Genomic DNA, 17,027 nt, shown 5'->3' on the forward strand with positions numbered 1-17,027 from the left:
AGGCTTTGATGTGTGACTAAGTGATAAGATTTAATCTTGTAGACAAACGTGAATCTGAATTGGGAATTGTTTTCAGTTTTCCATCATATGACCGTCATGATTAAAATGCATTGATATAGTTCAATGAATTAATTAAAGTTTAATGTTGGTATTGTTTTCTCCTTCATGGCACAAGGAGTGCAATAGCTCAATAGCATGAGGAAAGCAATAGCTGCGTTTCAGACCTTCCCAACCCAGACCCAAAATGGAGACTTCATTATCATAGGGTTCGTTGTGATGGGTATGGTCCTCTCTATTCGCTACAGAACATTGTGAAGGAATATAGAGACAGAGAGAAGAGAACAAAGGGAGAGGGTTCCACTCTTAAAAGTTCCACTTATTTGTTGGACCATTGTCCGCTGTCCTCTAAATTCCACTTGAGCAAAATTATTAGCTGTTTACACAATTCATGTTTGTATTTACATCATGTAATGTAGTGCTCAGTAGAAAGTATTTTTATTGGCGAATTGTAGCTTTTCCCCAAATGGTTCCGTTAGCTAGCAAATTATTTATGTGGAAAATCAAGTCCAGTCTGCTGTAGAACTCGACGCTGCGTAAAACGGAAACTCGATGTAGTGAACCGGACTATAGCGTAACTTTTACAAAATCGGTATCCCTTCTAGCCATCACCACCAGTTCATTCTCTGTATGTTCTTAGGTGGAAATCAGCAACTCGGCGTCACTTCCTGAAAGATGTGGAAATTGCGCCTCTCTGTGGTGAAAATATATAGTACCAGAAGTTAAATATGCCTTCGACGGCGTCCTCCGAGGATCAAATATTTTTCATACCGGATGAAAGGAAAAATCGCGTTTGTTGGTCGAGAACGAGGCGAGCAGAAGTCTGGGCGAAGACGAGGTTGAGTAGACTCGTTTTGAATTTCCAATCCTTGTCCCCCATACCCACAACGCTGTAGCTACACAGTCAGACTAGAGAGGGCTATGTAAAGAGGTAGACTATCCTAAATCATGAGAATTGTTTGACTCAACTAGATATTCTCCTTTACTAGCTAGGCTAGCCAAATAAGCTAACGATAGCTAGCTTGCTACACAGACATTTTAATCCAACATGGCGCTTTAAAGAACGTTTTATGACCAAGACCAGGGATGATGATATGTTTGGGTAGCTAGGAGACTCTACTCCTGCAATCAATCAAAAACAATCACAAACGACTCTTATAGAAATGCCCCCAGAGTCGAGCATTGAATAAACCGTCTTGCTGTGCACCAGCTGTCTTTGTTATGGTTAACTAGCTAGCAATCTAGATCCAGTGACCATTCTGAAAATGCCAATGAATGGATTTGCAATTACAATACTGATTGATGTTGACACACTTTGCACCCATTTAATTACCTGTACCTGGTCACTCTCTAATAGGGTTATATTGGTTTGTGTATGTAGCTAGTTAGTTGACTGTCTGCTTGGGAGATGGAGGAGCAGGAGAGAGCTAAGGAAGAGGATGCTCTGGACTCAAAGCCTCCACTGACCACTGAAGAGGATGAGCCCAAACACACAGACCTCCACTGGTCTCATATCACTGAAACACAACAGGTGGGACTTAAAACCTATGAGTTGGTGGGACTTAAAACCTATGAGTTGGTGGGACTTAAAACCTATGAGTTGGTGGGACTTAAAACCTATGAGTTGGTGGGACTTAAAACCTATGAGTCGGTGGGACTTAGACCCTATGAGTCGGTGGGACTTAGACCCTATGAGTCGGTGGGACTTAGACCCTATGAGTCGGTGGGACTTAGACCCTATGAGTCGGTGGGACTTGACCCTATGAGTCGGTGGGACTTGACCCTATGAGTCGGTGGGACTTGACCCTATGAGTCGGTGGGACTTGACCCTATGAGTCGGTGGGATTTGACCCTATGAGTCGGTGGGATTTGACCCTATGAGTCGGTGGGATTTGACCATATGAGTCGGTGGGACTTGACCCTATGAGTCGGTGGGACTTGACCCTATGAGTCGGTGGGACTTGACCCTATGAGTCGGTGGTACTTGACCCTATGAGTTGGTGGTACTTGACCCTAGGAATTGGTGGGACTTGACCCTAGTAATTGGTGGTACTTGACCCTATGAGTTGGTGGGACTTGACCCTAGGAGTTGGTGGGACTTGACCCTAGGAGTTGGTGGGACTTGACCCTAGGAGTTGGTGGGACTTGACCCTAGGAGTTGGTGGGACTTGACCCTATGAGTTGGTGGGACTTGACCCTATGAGTTGGTGGGACTTGACCCTAGGAATTGGTGGTACTTGACCCTATGAGTTGGTGGGACTTGACCCTAGGAATTGGTGGGACTTGACCCTATGAGTTGGTGGGACTTGACCCTAGGAGTTGGTGGGACTTGACCCTAGGAGTTGGTGGGACTTGACCCTAGGAGTTGGTGGGACTTGACCCTAGGAGTTGGTGGGACTTGACCCTAGGAGTTGGTGGGACTTGACCCTAGGAGTTGGTGGGACTTGACCCTAGGAGTTGGTGGGACTTGACCCTAGGAGTTGGTGGGACTTGACCCTAGGAGTTGGTGGGACTTGACCCTATACGTTTCAAAATGATTTGTGATGAGAAAGAATAATACAGTCCAGATATCAGGAGACCAGATCAATGTAAATGAGCATAATCACATGCATGTGAAGTATTGTATTGTGTTCCAGGAGCCCAGTGAACCTGAAGAGAATGAGACGAAGCCACAGTCCTCAGAGCTCCTTGTTATCAACAGCCTAGCTCCTCTAGACAGCTGGGCACCAGTCCACACTGAAATCAAACCTGAGGAACTGACAAAGACAGAAATGCTGATACTGTCACAGACAGAGAATCAGGCAGCGATACAGACACAGACATTATCACGGACAGATGAGTTTATCATACTTGATCAGAATGGACAGCCCCTACAATGTGAACGCATGGTGAGTAGAGGGGGGGGTTCACAAGAGCATAGAAACAGGTCCAGGCAGCTGTCACATGGTATCCTGGTGATCCCAGATCTGTTTACGCTGAATAGCCAACTTGTTATCGCCCGATTGGCTAGTCAGCACAAACAGATCTGTTCAGCATCAGGCTAGACTAGTCAATTCGTTTTTTTTTGTTCCATGCTTCTTAAACACAGCCTATGAACTGTTGAGTTTAGGGTCTTCGTGTAATCTAAACATCTTTGTTCCTCTAGGTGCTAGTGACCAGTCAGTCAGACAATGGAGAGATGTATGTTATCCCATCTAATCAGCTAGGAGGGGCTCAGGTGTTACTTCCTAGAGGACACCTACTTGACATCATAGACCCTACAGGTATTGTTAACCTCTATTCCCTATTATAGTGCACTACTTTAGACCAGAGCTGGCCTACAAAATGACTTCAGGTCAGACTGATGTATGGAGCGATCGACTGAGCAGCAGAGTTCAATTCAGGATGAGTCGTCAGGCAAGCAGGATGAGTCGTCAGGCAAGCAGGATGAGTCGTCAGGCAAGCAGGATGAGTCGTCAGGCAAGCAGGATGAGGCAAGCAGGATGAGTCGTCAGGCAAGCAGGATGAGTCATCAGGCAAGCAGGATGAGTCGTCAGGCAAGCAGGATGAGTCGTCAGGCAAGCAGAAGTCAGCATTTCTGACGTTCCGTCTGGAAATATATTAGTTATTATATTATATTTCATGTTTAGACAATGTCAAGGAATTTTAACATAAATTGATCAAATTCCCTGTACAGTGTTTGGTGTTACAAAATTGAATATAACACCATCTCTATCAGAGGAGGCTGGTGAGGGGAGGACGTTCCGCAAACGGAACGGCATCGACCACCTGGAAACCATGTGATTTGATGTATTTGATACCATTCCACCGATTCCGCTCCAGTCATTACCACGAGCCAGTCCTCCCCAAATTGAAGGTGCCACCAGCCTCCTGTGCTCTCTATAGTTTGGTGTATGAAGTTGAGATTGTCTGATCTGTTTAGGATCCTGCGGGGAGGAAGAGCTTCACTCCATCACGTTAACGGCTGTTACGGATGACAGCGGCGGTTTGACTACAGTCACATCGGCTGTTACGGATGACAGCGGCGGTTTGACTACAGTCACATCGGCTGTTACGGATGACAGCGGCGGTTTGACTACAGTATCATCGGCTGTTACGGATGACAGTGGCGGTTTGACTACAGTCACATCGGCTGTTACGGATGACAGCGGCGGTTTGACTACAGTCACATCGGCTGTTACGGATGACAGCGGCAGTTTGACTACAGTATCATCGGCTGTTACGGATGACAGCGGCAGTTTGACTACAGTCACAACGGCTGTTACGGATGACAGCGGCAGTTTGACTACAGTATCATCGGCTGTTACGGATGACAGCGGCGGTTTGACTACAGTCACATCGGCTGTTACGGATGACAGCGGCGGTTTGACTACAGTCACATCGGCTGTTACGGATGACAGCGGCGGTTTGACTACAGTCACATCGGCTGTTACGGATGACAGCGGCGGTTTGACTACAGTCACATCGGCTGCAGCTAAGACCTCGACACAGAGGTGGGCTCACATCTTCTTCTTAGAGTTAAACTCAGTAACTCTTCAAGGAATATTAGGTTCATTTGACAATAGTTGTAACTGCTACTGTTGTTGTTGTGTGTAGCTCTCAGGACTGTTTCACCTCTCTTCTGAAACCTCTCCCATCCAACGCCCCCAACTGGGCCCTGAGGCTTCACAATGCTGAGGTACGTCTACCAACTGGGCCCCGAGGCTTCATAATGCTGAGGTACGTCTACCAACTGGGCCCCGAGGCTTCATAATGCTGAGGTACGTCTACCAACTGGGCCCGAGGCTTCATAATGCTGAGGTACGTCTACCAACTGGGCCCCGAGGCTTCATAATGCTGAGGTACTTCTACCAACTGGGCCCCGATGCTTCATAATGCTGAGGTACGTCTACCAACTGGGCCCCGAGGCTTCATAATGCTGAGGTACGTCTACCAACTGGGCCCCGATGCTTCATAATGCTGAGGTACGTCTACCAACTGGGCCCCGAGGCTTCATAATGCTGAGGTACGTCTACCAACTGGGCCCTGAGGATTCATAATGCTGAGGTACGTCTACCAACTGGGCCCTGAGGCTTCATAATGCTGAGGTACGTCTACCAACTGGGCCCTGAGGCTTCATAATGCTGAGGTACGTCTACCAACTGGGCCCCGAGGCTTCATAATGCTGAGGTACGTCTACCAACTGGGCCCTGAGGCTTCATAATGCTGAGGTACGTCTACCAACTGGGCCCTGAGGCTTCATAATGCTGAGGTACGTCTACCAACTGGGCCCTGAGGATTCATAATGCTGAGGTACGTCTACCAACTGGGCCCTGAGGATTCATAATGCCGAGGTACGTCTACCAACTGGGCCCAGAGGCTTCATAAGGCTGAGGTACGTCTACCAACTGGGCCCCGAGGCTTCATAATGCTGAGGTACGTCTACCAACTGGGCCCCGAGGCTTCATAATGCTGAGGTACGTCTACCAACTGGGCCCCGAGGCTTCATAATGCTGAGGTACGTCTACCAACTGGGCCCCGAGGCTTCATAATGCTGAGGTACGTCTACCAACTGGGCCCTGGGGCTTCATAATGCTGAGGTACGTCTACCAACTGGGCCCTGAGGCTTCATAATGCTGAGGTACGTCTACCAACTGGGCCCTGAGACTTCATAATGCTGAGGTACGTCTACCAACTGGGCCCCGAGGCTTCATAATGCTGAGGTACGTATACCAACTGGGCCCTGAGGCTTCATAATGCTGAGGTACGTATACCAACTGGGCCCTGAGGCTTCATAATGCTGAGGTACGTCTACCAACTGGGCCCTGAGGCTTCATAATGCTGAGGTACGTATACCAACTGGGCCCCGAGGCTTCATAATGCTGAGGTACGTATACCAACTGGGCCCTGAGGCTTCATAATGCTGAGGTACTTCTACCAACTGGGCCCTGAGGCTTCATAATGCTGAGGTACGTATACCAACTGGGCCCTGAGGCTTCATAATGCTGAGGTACGTATACCAACTGGGCCCCGAGGCTTCATAATGCTGAGGTACGTATACCAACTGGGCCCTGAGGCTTCATAATGCTGAGGTACTTCTACCAACTGGGCCCTGAGGCTTCATAATGCTGAGGTACGTCTACCAACTGGGCCCCGAGGCTTCATAATGCTGAGGTACGTCTACCAACTGGGCCCCGAGGCTTCATAATGCTGAGGTACGTCTACCAACTGGGCCCGAGGCTTCATAATGCTGAGGTACGTCTACCAACTGGGCCCCGAGGCTTCATAATGCTGAGGTACTTCTACCAACTGGGCCCCGATGCTTCATAATGCTGAGGTACGTCTACCAACTGGGCCCCGAGGCTTCATAATGCTGAGGTACGTCTACCAACTGGGCCCCGATGCTTCATAATGCTGAGGTACGTCTACCAACTGGGCCCCGAGGCTTCATAATGCTGAGGTACGTCTACCAACTGGGCCCTGAGGATTCATAATGCTGAGGTACGTCTACCAACTGGGCCCTGAGGCTTCATAATGCTGAGGTACGTCTACCAACTGGGCCCCGAGGCTTCATAATGCTGAGGTACGTCTACCAACTGGGCCCTGAGGCTTCATAATGCTGAGGTACGTCTACCAACTGGGCCCTGAGGCTTCCTAATGCTGAGGTACGTCTACCAACTGGGCCCTGAGGATTCATAATGCTGAGGTACGTCTACCAACTGGGCCCTGAGGATTCATAATGCCGAGGTACGTCTACCAACTGGGCCCAGAGGCTTCATAAGGCTGAGGTACGTCTACCAACTGGGCCCCGAGGCTTCATAATGCTGAGGTACGTCTACCAACTGGGCCCCGAGGCTTCATAATGCTGAGGTACGTCTACCAACTGGGCCCCGAGGCTTCATAATGCTGAGGTACGTCTACCAACTGGGCCCCGAGGCTTCATAATGCTGAGGTACGTCTACCAACTGGGCCCCGAGGCTTCATAATGCTGAGGTACGTCTACCAACTGGGCCCTGGGGCTTCATAATGCTGAGGTACGTCTACCAACTGGGCCCTGAGGCTTCATAATGCTGAGGTACGTCTACCAACTGGGCCCTGAGACTTCATAATGCTGAGGTACGTCTACCAACTGGGCCCCGAGGCTTCATAATGCTGAGGTACGTATACCAACTGGGCCCTGAGGCTTCATAATGCTGAGGTACGTCTACCAACTGGGCCCTGAGGCTTCACAATGCTGAGGTACGTCTACCAACTGGGCCCTGAGGCTTCATAATGCTGAGGTACGTATACCAACTGGGCCCCGAGGCTTCATAATGCTGAGGTACGTATACCAACTGGGCCCTGAGGCTTCATAATGCTGAGGTACTTCTACCAACTGGGCCCTGAGGCTTCATAATGCTGAGGTACGTATACCAACTGGGCCCTGAGGCTTCATAATGCTGAGGTACGTATACCAACTGGGCCCCGAGGCTTCATAATGCTGAGGTACGTATACCAACTGGGCCCTGAGGCTTCATAATGCTGAGGTACTTCTACCAACTGGGCCCTGAGGCTTCATAATGCTGAGGTACGTCTACCAACTGGGCCCCGAGGCTTCATAATGCTGAGGTACGTATACCAACTGGGCCCTGAGGCTTCATAATGCTGAGGTACGTCTACCAACTGGGCCCTGAGGCTTCATAATGCTGAGGTACGTATACCAACTGGGCCCTGAGGCTTCATAATGCTGAGGTACGTCTACCAACTGGGCCCTGAGGCTTCATAATGCTGAGGTACGTCTACCAACTGGGCCCTGAGGCTTCATAATGCTGAGGTACTTCTACCAACTGGGCCCTGAGGCTTCATAATGCTGAGGTACGTCTACCAACTGGGCCCTGAGGCTTCATAATGCTGAGGTACGTCTACCAACTGGGCCCTGAGGCTTCATAATGCTGAGGTACGTATACCAACTGGGCCCTGAGGCTTCATAATGCTGAGGTACTTCTACCAACTGGGCCCTGAGGCTTCATAATGCTGAGGTACGTCTACCAACTGGGCCCCGAGGCTTCATAATGCTGAGGTACGTATACCAACTGGGCCCTGAGGCTTCATAATGCTGAGGTACGTCTACCAACTGGGCCCCGAGGCTTCATAATGCTGAGGTACGTATACCAACTGGGCCCTGAGGCTTCATAATGCTGAGGTACTTCTACCAACTGGGCCCTGAGGCTTCATAATGCTGAGGTACGTATACCAACTGGGCCCTGAGGCTTCATAATGCTGAGGTACGTATACCAACTGGGCCCCGAGGCTTCATAATGCTGAGGTACGTCTACCAACTGGGCCCCGAGGCTTCATAATGCTGAGGTACGTCTACCAACTGGGCCCCGAGGCTTCATAATGCTGAGGTACGTCTACCAACTGGGCCCCGAGGCTTCATAATGCTGAGGTACGTCTACCAACTGGGCCCCGAGGCTTCATAATGCTGAGGTACGTCTACCAACTGGGCCCTGGGGCTTCATAATGCTGAGGTACGTCTACCAACTGGGCCCTGAGGCTTCATAATGCTGAGGTACGTCTACCAACTGGGCCCTGAGACTTCATAATGCTGAGGTACGTCTACCAACTGGGCCCCGAGGCTTCATAATGCTGAGGTACGTATACCAACTGGGCCCTGAGGCTTCATAATGCTGAGGTACGTATACCAACTGGGCCCTGAGGCTTCATAATGCTGAGGTACGTCTACCAACTGGGCCCTGAGGCTTCACAATGCTGAGGTACGTCTACCAACTGGGCCCTGAGGCTTCATAATGCTGAGGTACGTATACCAACTGGGCCCCGAGGCTTCATAATGCTGAGGTACGTATACCAACTGGGCCCTGAGGCTTCATAATGCTGAGGTACTTCTACCAACTGGGCCCTGAGGCTTCATAATGCTGAGGTACGTATACCAACTGGGCCCTGAGGCTTCATAATGCTGAGGTACGTATACCAACTGGGCCCCGAGGCTTCATAATGCTGAGGTACGTATACCAACTGGGCCCTGAGGCTTCATAATGCTGAGGTACTTCTACCAACTGGGCCCTGAGGCTTCATAATGCTGAGGTACGTCTACCAACTGGGCCCCGAGGCTTCATAATGCTGAGGTACGTATACCAACTGGGCCCTGAGGCTTCATAATGCTGAGGTACGTCTACCAACTGGGCCCTGAGGCTTCATAATGCTGAGGTACGTATACCAACTGGGCCCTGAGGCTTCATAATGCTGAGGTACGTCTACCAACTGGGCCCTGAGGCTTCATAATGCTGAGGTACGTCTACCAACTGGGCCCTGAGGCTTCATAATGCTGAGGTACTTCTACCAACTGGGCCCTGAGGCTTCATAATGCTGAGGTACGTCTACCAACTGGGCCCTGAGGCTTCATAATGCTGAGGTACGTCTACCAACTGGGCCCTGAGGCTTCATAATGCTGAGGTACGTATACCAACTGGGCCCTGAGGCTTCATAATGCTGAGGTACTTCTACCAACTGGGCCCTGAGGCTTCATAATGCTGAGGTACGTCTACCAACTGGGCCCCGAGGCTTCATAATGCTGAGGTACGTATACCAACTGGGCCCTGAGGCTTCATAATGCTGAGGTACGTCTACCAACTGGGCCCCGAGGCTTCATAATGCTGAGGTACGTATACCAACTGGGCCCTGAGGCTTCATAATGCTGAGGTACTTCTACCAACTGGGCCCTGAGGCTTCATAATGCTGAGGTACGTATACCAACTGGGCCCTGAGGCTTCATAATGCTGAGGTACGTATACCAACTGGGCCCCGAGGCTTCATAATGCTGAGGTACGTATACCAACTGGGCCCTGAGGCTTCATAATGCTGAGGTACTTCTACCAACTGGGCCCTGAGGCTTCATAATGCTGAGGTACGTCTACCAACTGGGCCCCGAGGCTTCATAATGCTGAGGTACGTATACCAACTGGGCCCTGAGGCTTCATAATGCTGAGGTACGTCTACCAACTGGGCCCTGAGGCTTCATAATGCTGAGGTACGTATACCAACTGGGCCCTGAGGCTTCATAATGCTGAGGTACGTATACCAACTGGGCCCTGAGGCTTCATAATGCTGAGGTACGTCTACCAACTGGGCCCTGAGGCTTCACAATGCTGAGGTACGTCTACCAACTGGGCCCTGAGGCTTCATAATGCTGAGGTACGTATACCAACTGGGCCCCGAGGCTTCATAATGCTGAGGTACGTATACCAACTGGGCCCTGAGGCTTCATAATGCTGAGGTACTTCTACCAACTGGGCCCTGAGGCTTCATAATGCTGAGGTACGTATACCAACTGGGCCCTGAGGCTTCATAATGCTGAGGTACGTATACCAACTGGGCCCCGAGGCTTCATAATGCTGAGGTACGTATACCAACTGGGCCCTGAGGCTTCATAATGCTGAGGTACTTCTACCAACTGGGCCCTGAGGCTTCATAATGCTGAGGTACGTCTACCAACTGGGCCCCGAGGCTTCATAATGCTGAGGTACGTATACCAACTGGGCCCTGAGGCTTCATAATGCTGAGGTACGTCTACCAACTGGGCCCTGAGGCTTCATAATGCTGAGGTACGTATACCAACTGGGCCCTGAGGCTTCATAATGCTGAGGTACGTCTACCAACTGGGCCCTGAGGCTTCATAATGCTGAGGTACGTCTACCAACTGGGCCCTGAGGCTTCATAATGCTGAGGTACTTCTACCAACTGGGCCCTGAGGCTTCATAATGCTGAGGTACGTCTACCAACTGGGCCCTGAGGCTTCATAATGCTGAGGTACGTCTACCAACTGGGCCCTGAGGCTTCATAATGCTGAGGTACGTATACCAACTGGGCCCTGAGGCTTCATAATGCTGAGGTACTTCTACCAACTGGGCCCTGAGGCTTCATAATGCTGAGGTACGTCTACCAACTGGGCCCCGAGGCTTCATAATGCTGAGGTACGTATACCAACTGGGCCCTGAGGCTTCATAATGCTGAGGTACGTCTACCAACTGGGCCCCGAGGCTTCATAATGCTGAGGTACGTATACCAACTGGGCCCTGAGGCTTCATAATGCTGAGGTACTTCTACCAACTGGGCCCTGAGGCTTCATAATGCTGAGGTACGTATACCAACTGGGCCCTGAGGCTTCATAATGCTGAGGTACGTATACCAACTGGGCCCCGAGGCTTCATAATGCTGAGGTACGTATACCAACTGGGCCCTGAGGCTTCATAATGCTGAGGTACTTCTACCAACTGGGCCCTGAGGCTTCATAATGCTGAGGTACGTCTACCAACTGGGCCCCGAGGCTTCATAATGCTGAGGTACGTATACCAACTGGGCCCTGAGGCTTCATAATGCTGAGGTACGTCTACCAACTGGGCCCTGAGGCTTCATAATGCTGAGGTACGTATACCAACTGGGCCCTGAGGCTTCATAATGCTGAGGTACGTCTACCAACTGGGCCCTGAGGCTTCATAATGCTGAGGTACGTCTACCAACTGGGCCCTGAGGCTTCATAATGCTGAGGTACTTCTACCAACTGGGCCCTGAGGCTTCATAATGCTGAGGTACGTCTACCAACTGGGCCCCGAGGCTTCATAATGCTGAGGTACGTCTACCAACTGGGCCCTGAGGCTTCATAATGCTGAGGTACGTCTACCAACTGGGCCCTGAGGCTTCCTAATGCTGAGGTACGTCTACCAACTGGGCCCTGAGGATTCATAATGCTGAGGTACGTCTACCAACTGGGCCCTGAGGATTCATAATGCCGAGGTACGTCTACCAACTGGGCCCAGAGGCTTCATAAGGCTGAGGTACGTCTACCAACTGGGCCCCGAGGCTTCATAATGCTGAGGTACGTCTACCAACTGGGCCCCGAGGCTTCATAATGCTGAGGTACGTCTACCAACTGGGCCCCGAGGCTTCATAATGCTGAGGTACGTCTACCAACTGGGCCCCGAGGCTTCATAATGCTGAGGTACGTCTACCAACTGGGCCCTGGGGCTTCATAATGCTGAGGTACGTCTACCAACTGGGCCCTGAGGCTTCATAATGCTGAGGTACGTCTACCAACTGGGCCCTGAGACTTCATAATGCTGAGGTACGTCTACCAACTGGGCCCCGAGGCTTCATAATGCTGAGGTACGTATACCAACTGGGCCCTGAGGCTTCATAATGCTGAGGTACGTATACCAACTGGGCCCTGAGGCTTCATAATGCTGAGGTACGTCTACCAACTGGGCCCTGAGGCTTCATAATGCTGAGGTACGTATACCAACTGGGCCCCGAGGCTTCATAATGCTGAGGTACGTATACCAACTGGGCCCTGAGGCTTCATAATGCTGAGGTACTTCTACCAACTGGGCCCTGAGGCTTCATAATGCTGAGGTACGTATACCAACTGGGCCCTGAGGCTTCATAATGCTGAGGTACGTATACCAACTGGGCCCCGAGGCTTCATAATGCTGAGGTACGTATACCAACTGGGCCCTGAGGCTTCATAATGCTGAGGTACTTCTACCAACTGGGCCCTGAGGCTTCATAATGCTGAGGTACGTCTACCAACTGGGCCCCGAGGCTTCATAATGCTGAGGTACGTCTACCAACTGGGCCCCGAGGCTTCATAATGCTGAGGTACGTCTACCAACTGGGCCCGAGGCTTCATAATGCTGAGGTACGTCTACCAACTGGGCCCCGAGGCTTCATAATGCTGAGGTACTTCTACCAACTGGGCCCCGATGCTTCATAATGCTGAGGTACGTCTACCAACTGGGCCCCGAGGCTTCATAATGCTGAGGTACGTCTACCAACTGGGCCCCGATGCTTCATAATGCTGAGGTACGTCTACCAACTGGGCCCCGAGGCTTCATAATGCTGAGGTACGTCTACCAACTGGGCCCTGAGGATTCATAATGCTGAGGTACGTCTACCAACTGGGCCCTGAGGCTTCATAATGCTGAGGTACGTCTACCAACTGGGCCCCGAGGCTTCATAATGCTGAGGTACGTCTACCAACTGGGCCCTGAGGCTTCATAATGCTGAGGTACGTCTACCAACTGGGCCCTGAGGCTTCCTAATGCTGAGGTACGTCTACCAACTGGGCCCTGAGGATTCATAATGCTGAGGTACGTCTACCAACTGGGCCCTGAGGATTCATAATGCCGAGGTACGTCTACCAACTGGGCCCAGAGGCTTCATAAGGCTGAGGTACGTCTACCAACTGGGCCCCGAGGCTTCATAATGCTGAGGTACGTCTACCAACTGGGCCCCGAGGCTTCATAATGCTGAGGTACGTCTACCAACTGGGCCCCGAGGCTTCATAATGCTGAGGTACGTCTACCAACTGGGCCCCGAGGCTTCATAATGCTGAGGTACGTCTACCAACTGGGCCCCGAGGCTTCATAATGCTGAGGTACGTCTACCAACTGGGCCCTGGGGCTTCATAATGCTGAGGTACGTCTACCAACTGGGCCCTGAGGCTTCATAATGCTGAGGTACGTCTACCAACTGGGCCCTGAGACTTCATAATGCTGAGGTACGTCTACCAACTGGGCCCCGAGGCTTCATAATGCTGAGGTACGTATACCAACTGGGCCCTGAGGCTTCATAATGCTGAGGTACGTCTACCAACTGGGCCCTGAGGCTTCACAATGCTGAGGTACGTCTACCAACTGGGCCCTGAGGCTTCATAATGCTGAGGTACGTATACCAACTGGGCCCCGAGGCTTCATAATGCTGAGGTACGTATACCAACTGGGCCCTGAGGCTTCATAATGCTGAGGTACTTCTACCAACTGGGCCCTGAGGCTTCATAATGCTGAGGTACGTATACCAACTGGGCCCTGAGGCTTCATAATGCTGAGGTACGTATACCAACTGGGCCCCGAGGCTTCATAATGCTGAGGTACGTATACCAACTGGGCCCTGAGGCTTCATAATGCTGAGGTACTTCTACCAACTGGGCCCTGAGGCTTCATAATGCTGAGGTACGTCTACCAACTGGGCCCCGAGGCTTCATAATGCTGAGGTACGTATACCAACTGGGCCCTGAGGCTTCATAATGCTGAGGTACGTCTACCAACTGGGCCCTGAGGCTTCATAATGCTGAGGTACGTATACCAACTGGGCCCTGAGGCTTCATAATGCTGAGGTACGTCTACCAACTGGGCCCTGAGGCTTCATAATGCTGAGGTACGTCTACCAACTGGGCCCTGAGGCTTCATAATGCTGAGGTACTTCTACCAACTGGGCCCTGAGGCTTCATAATGCTGAGGTACGTCTACCAACTGGGCCCTGAGGCTTCATAATGCTGAGGTACGTCTACCAACTGGGCCCTGAGGCTTCATAATGCTGAGGTACGTATACCAACTGGGCCCTGAGGCTTCATAATGCTGAGGTACTTCTACCAACTGGGCCCTGAGGCTTCATAATGCTGAGGTACGTCTACCAACTGGGCCCCGAGGCTTCATAATGCTGAGGTACGTATACCAACTGGGCCCTGAGGCTTCATAATGCTGAGGTACGTCTACCAACTGGGCCCCGAGGCTTCATAATGCTGAGGTACGTATACCAACTGGGCCCTGAGGCTTCATAATGCTGAGGTACTTCTACCAACTGGGCCCTGAGGCTTCATAATGCTGAGGTACGTATACCAACTGGGCCCTGAGGCTTCATAATGCTGAGGTACGTATACCAACTGGGCCCCGAGGCTTCATAATGCTGAGGTACGTCTACCAACTGGGCCCCGAGGCTTCATAATGCTGAGGTACGTCTACCAACTGGGCCCCGAGGCTTCATAATGCTGAGGTACGTCTACCAACTGGGCCCCGAGGCTTCATAATGCTGAGGTACGTCTACCAACTGGGCCCCGAGGCTTCATAATGCTGAGGTACGTCTACCAACTGGGCCCTGGGGCTTCATAATGCTGAGGTACGTCTACCAACTGGGCCCTGAGGCTTCATAATGCTGAGGTACGTCTACCAACTGGGCCCTGAGACTTCATAATGCTGAGGTACGTCTACCAACTGGGCCCCGAGGCTTCATAATGCTGAGGTACGTATACCAACTGGGCCCTGAGGCTTCATAATGCTGAGGTACGTATACCAACTGGGCCCTGAGGCTTCATAATGCTGAGGTACGTCTACCAACTGGGCCCTGAGGCTTCACAATGCTGAGGTACGTCTACCAACTGGGCCCTGAGGCTTCATAATGCTGAGGTACGTATACCAACTGGGCCCCGAGGCTTCATAATGCTGAGGTACGTATACCAACTGGGCCCTGAGGCTTCATAATGCTGAGGTACTTCTACCAACTGGGCCCTGAGGCTTCATAATGCTGAGGTACGTATACCAACTGGGCCCTGAGGCTTCATAATGCTGAGGTACGTATACCAACTGGGCCCCGAGGCTTCATAATGCTGAGGTACGTATACCAACTGGGCCCTGAGGCTTCATAATGCTGAGGTACTTCTACCAACTGGGCCCTGAGGCTTCATAATGCTGAGGTACGTCTACCAACTGGGCCCCGAGGCTTCATAATGCTGAGGTACGTATACCAACTGGGCCCTGAGGCTTCATAATGCTGAGGTACGTCTACCAACTGGGCCCTGAGGCTTCATAATGCTGAGGTACGTATACCAACTGGGCCCTGAGGCTTCATAATGCTGAGGTACGTCTACCAACTGGGCCCTGAGGCTTCATAATGCTGAGGTACGTCTACCAACTGGGCCCTGAGGCTTCATAATGCTGAGGTACTTCTACCAACTGGGCCCTGAGGCTTCATAATGCTGAGGTACGTCTACCAACTGGGCCCTGAGGCTTCATAATGCTGAGGTACGTCTACCAACTGGGCCCTGAGGCTTCATAATGCTGAGGTACGTATACCAACTGGGCCCTGAGGCTTCATAATGCTGAGGTACTTCTACCAACTGGGCCCTGAGGCTTCATAATGCTGAGGTACGTCTACCAACTGGGCCCCGAGGCTTCATAATGCTGAGGTACGTATACCAACTGGGCCCTGAGGCTTCATAATGCTGAGGTACGTCTACCAACTGGGCCCCGAGGCTTCATAATGCTGAGGTACGTATACCAACTGGGCCCTGAGGCTTCATAATGCTGAGGTACTTCTACCAACTGGGCCCTGAGGCTTCATAATGCTGAGGTACGTATACCAACTGGGCCCTGAGGCTTCATAATGCTGAGGTACGTATACCAACTGGGCCCCGAGGCTTCATAATGCTGAGGTACGTATACCAACTGGGCCCTGAGGCTTCATAATGCTGAGGTACTTCTACCAACTGGGCCCTGAGGCTTCATAATGCTGAGGTACGTCTACCAACTGGGCCCCGAGGCTTCATAATGCTGAGGTACGTATACCAACTGGGCCCTGAGGCTTCATAATGCTGAGGTACGTCTACCAACTGGGCCCTGAGGCTTCATAATGCTGAGGTACGTATACCAACTGGGCCCTGAGGCTTCATAATGCTGAGGTACGTATACCAACTGGGCCCTGAGGCTTCATAATGCTGAGGTACGTCTACCAACTGGGCCCTGAGGCTTCACAATGCTGAGGTACGTCTACCAACTGGGCCCTGAGGCTTCATAATGCTGAGGTACGTATACCAACTGGGCCCCGAGGCTTCATAATGCTGAGGTACGTATACCAACTGGGCCCTGAGGCTTCATAATGCTGAGGTACTTCTACCAACTGGGCCCTGAGGCTTCATAATGCTGAGGTACGTATACCAACTGGGCCCTGAGGCTTCATAATGCTGAGGTACGTATACCAACTGGGCCCCGAGGCTTCATAATGCTGAGGTACGTATACCAACTGGGCCCTGAGGCTTCATAATGCTGAGGTACTTCTACCAACTGGGCCCTGAGGCTTCATAATGCTGAGGTACGTCTACCAACTGGGCCCCGAGGCTTCATAATGCTGAGGTACGTATACCAACTGGGCCCTGAGGCTTCATAATG

General features: G+C 51.4%; 1 protein-coding gene across 2 annotated transcripts in view; it reads left to right on the forward strand.

Moving 5' to 3' along the window:
• Positions 1–801: 801 nt before the first annotated feature.
• The window catches only part of carf (calcium responsive transcription factor), a 37,987-nt gene continuing 21,761 nt past the window's right edge, over positions 802–17,027 (forward strand). The window contains exons 1-6 of one of the 2 annotated variants that reach the window (XM_071340697.1): positions 802–895; positions 1,439–1,588; positions 2,676–2,945; positions 3,203–3,320; positions 3,980–4,550; positions 4,654–4,735. In XM_071340697.1, coding sequence (XP_071196798.1) covers positions 1,466–1,588; positions 2,676–2,945; positions 3,203–3,320; positions 3,980–4,550; positions 4,654–4,735 — 1,164 coding nt within the window. In that variant the 5' untranslated portion in view covers positions 802–895; positions 1,439–1,465. The remainder of the gene's footprint in view (positions 896–1,438; positions 1,589–2,675; positions 2,946–3,202; positions 3,321–3,979; positions 4,551–4,653; positions 4,736–17,027) is intronic. The other variant, XM_071340698.1, reaches the window with a different exon arrangement.

This window comes from Salvelinus alpinus, chromosome 14, assembly GCF_045679555.1.
Source record: "Salvelinus alpinus chromosome 14, SLU_Salpinus.1, whole genome shotgun sequence".
Lineage (NCBI taxonomy): Eukaryota > Metazoa > Chordata > Actinopteri > Salmoniformes > Salmonidae > Salvelinus > Salvelinus alpinus.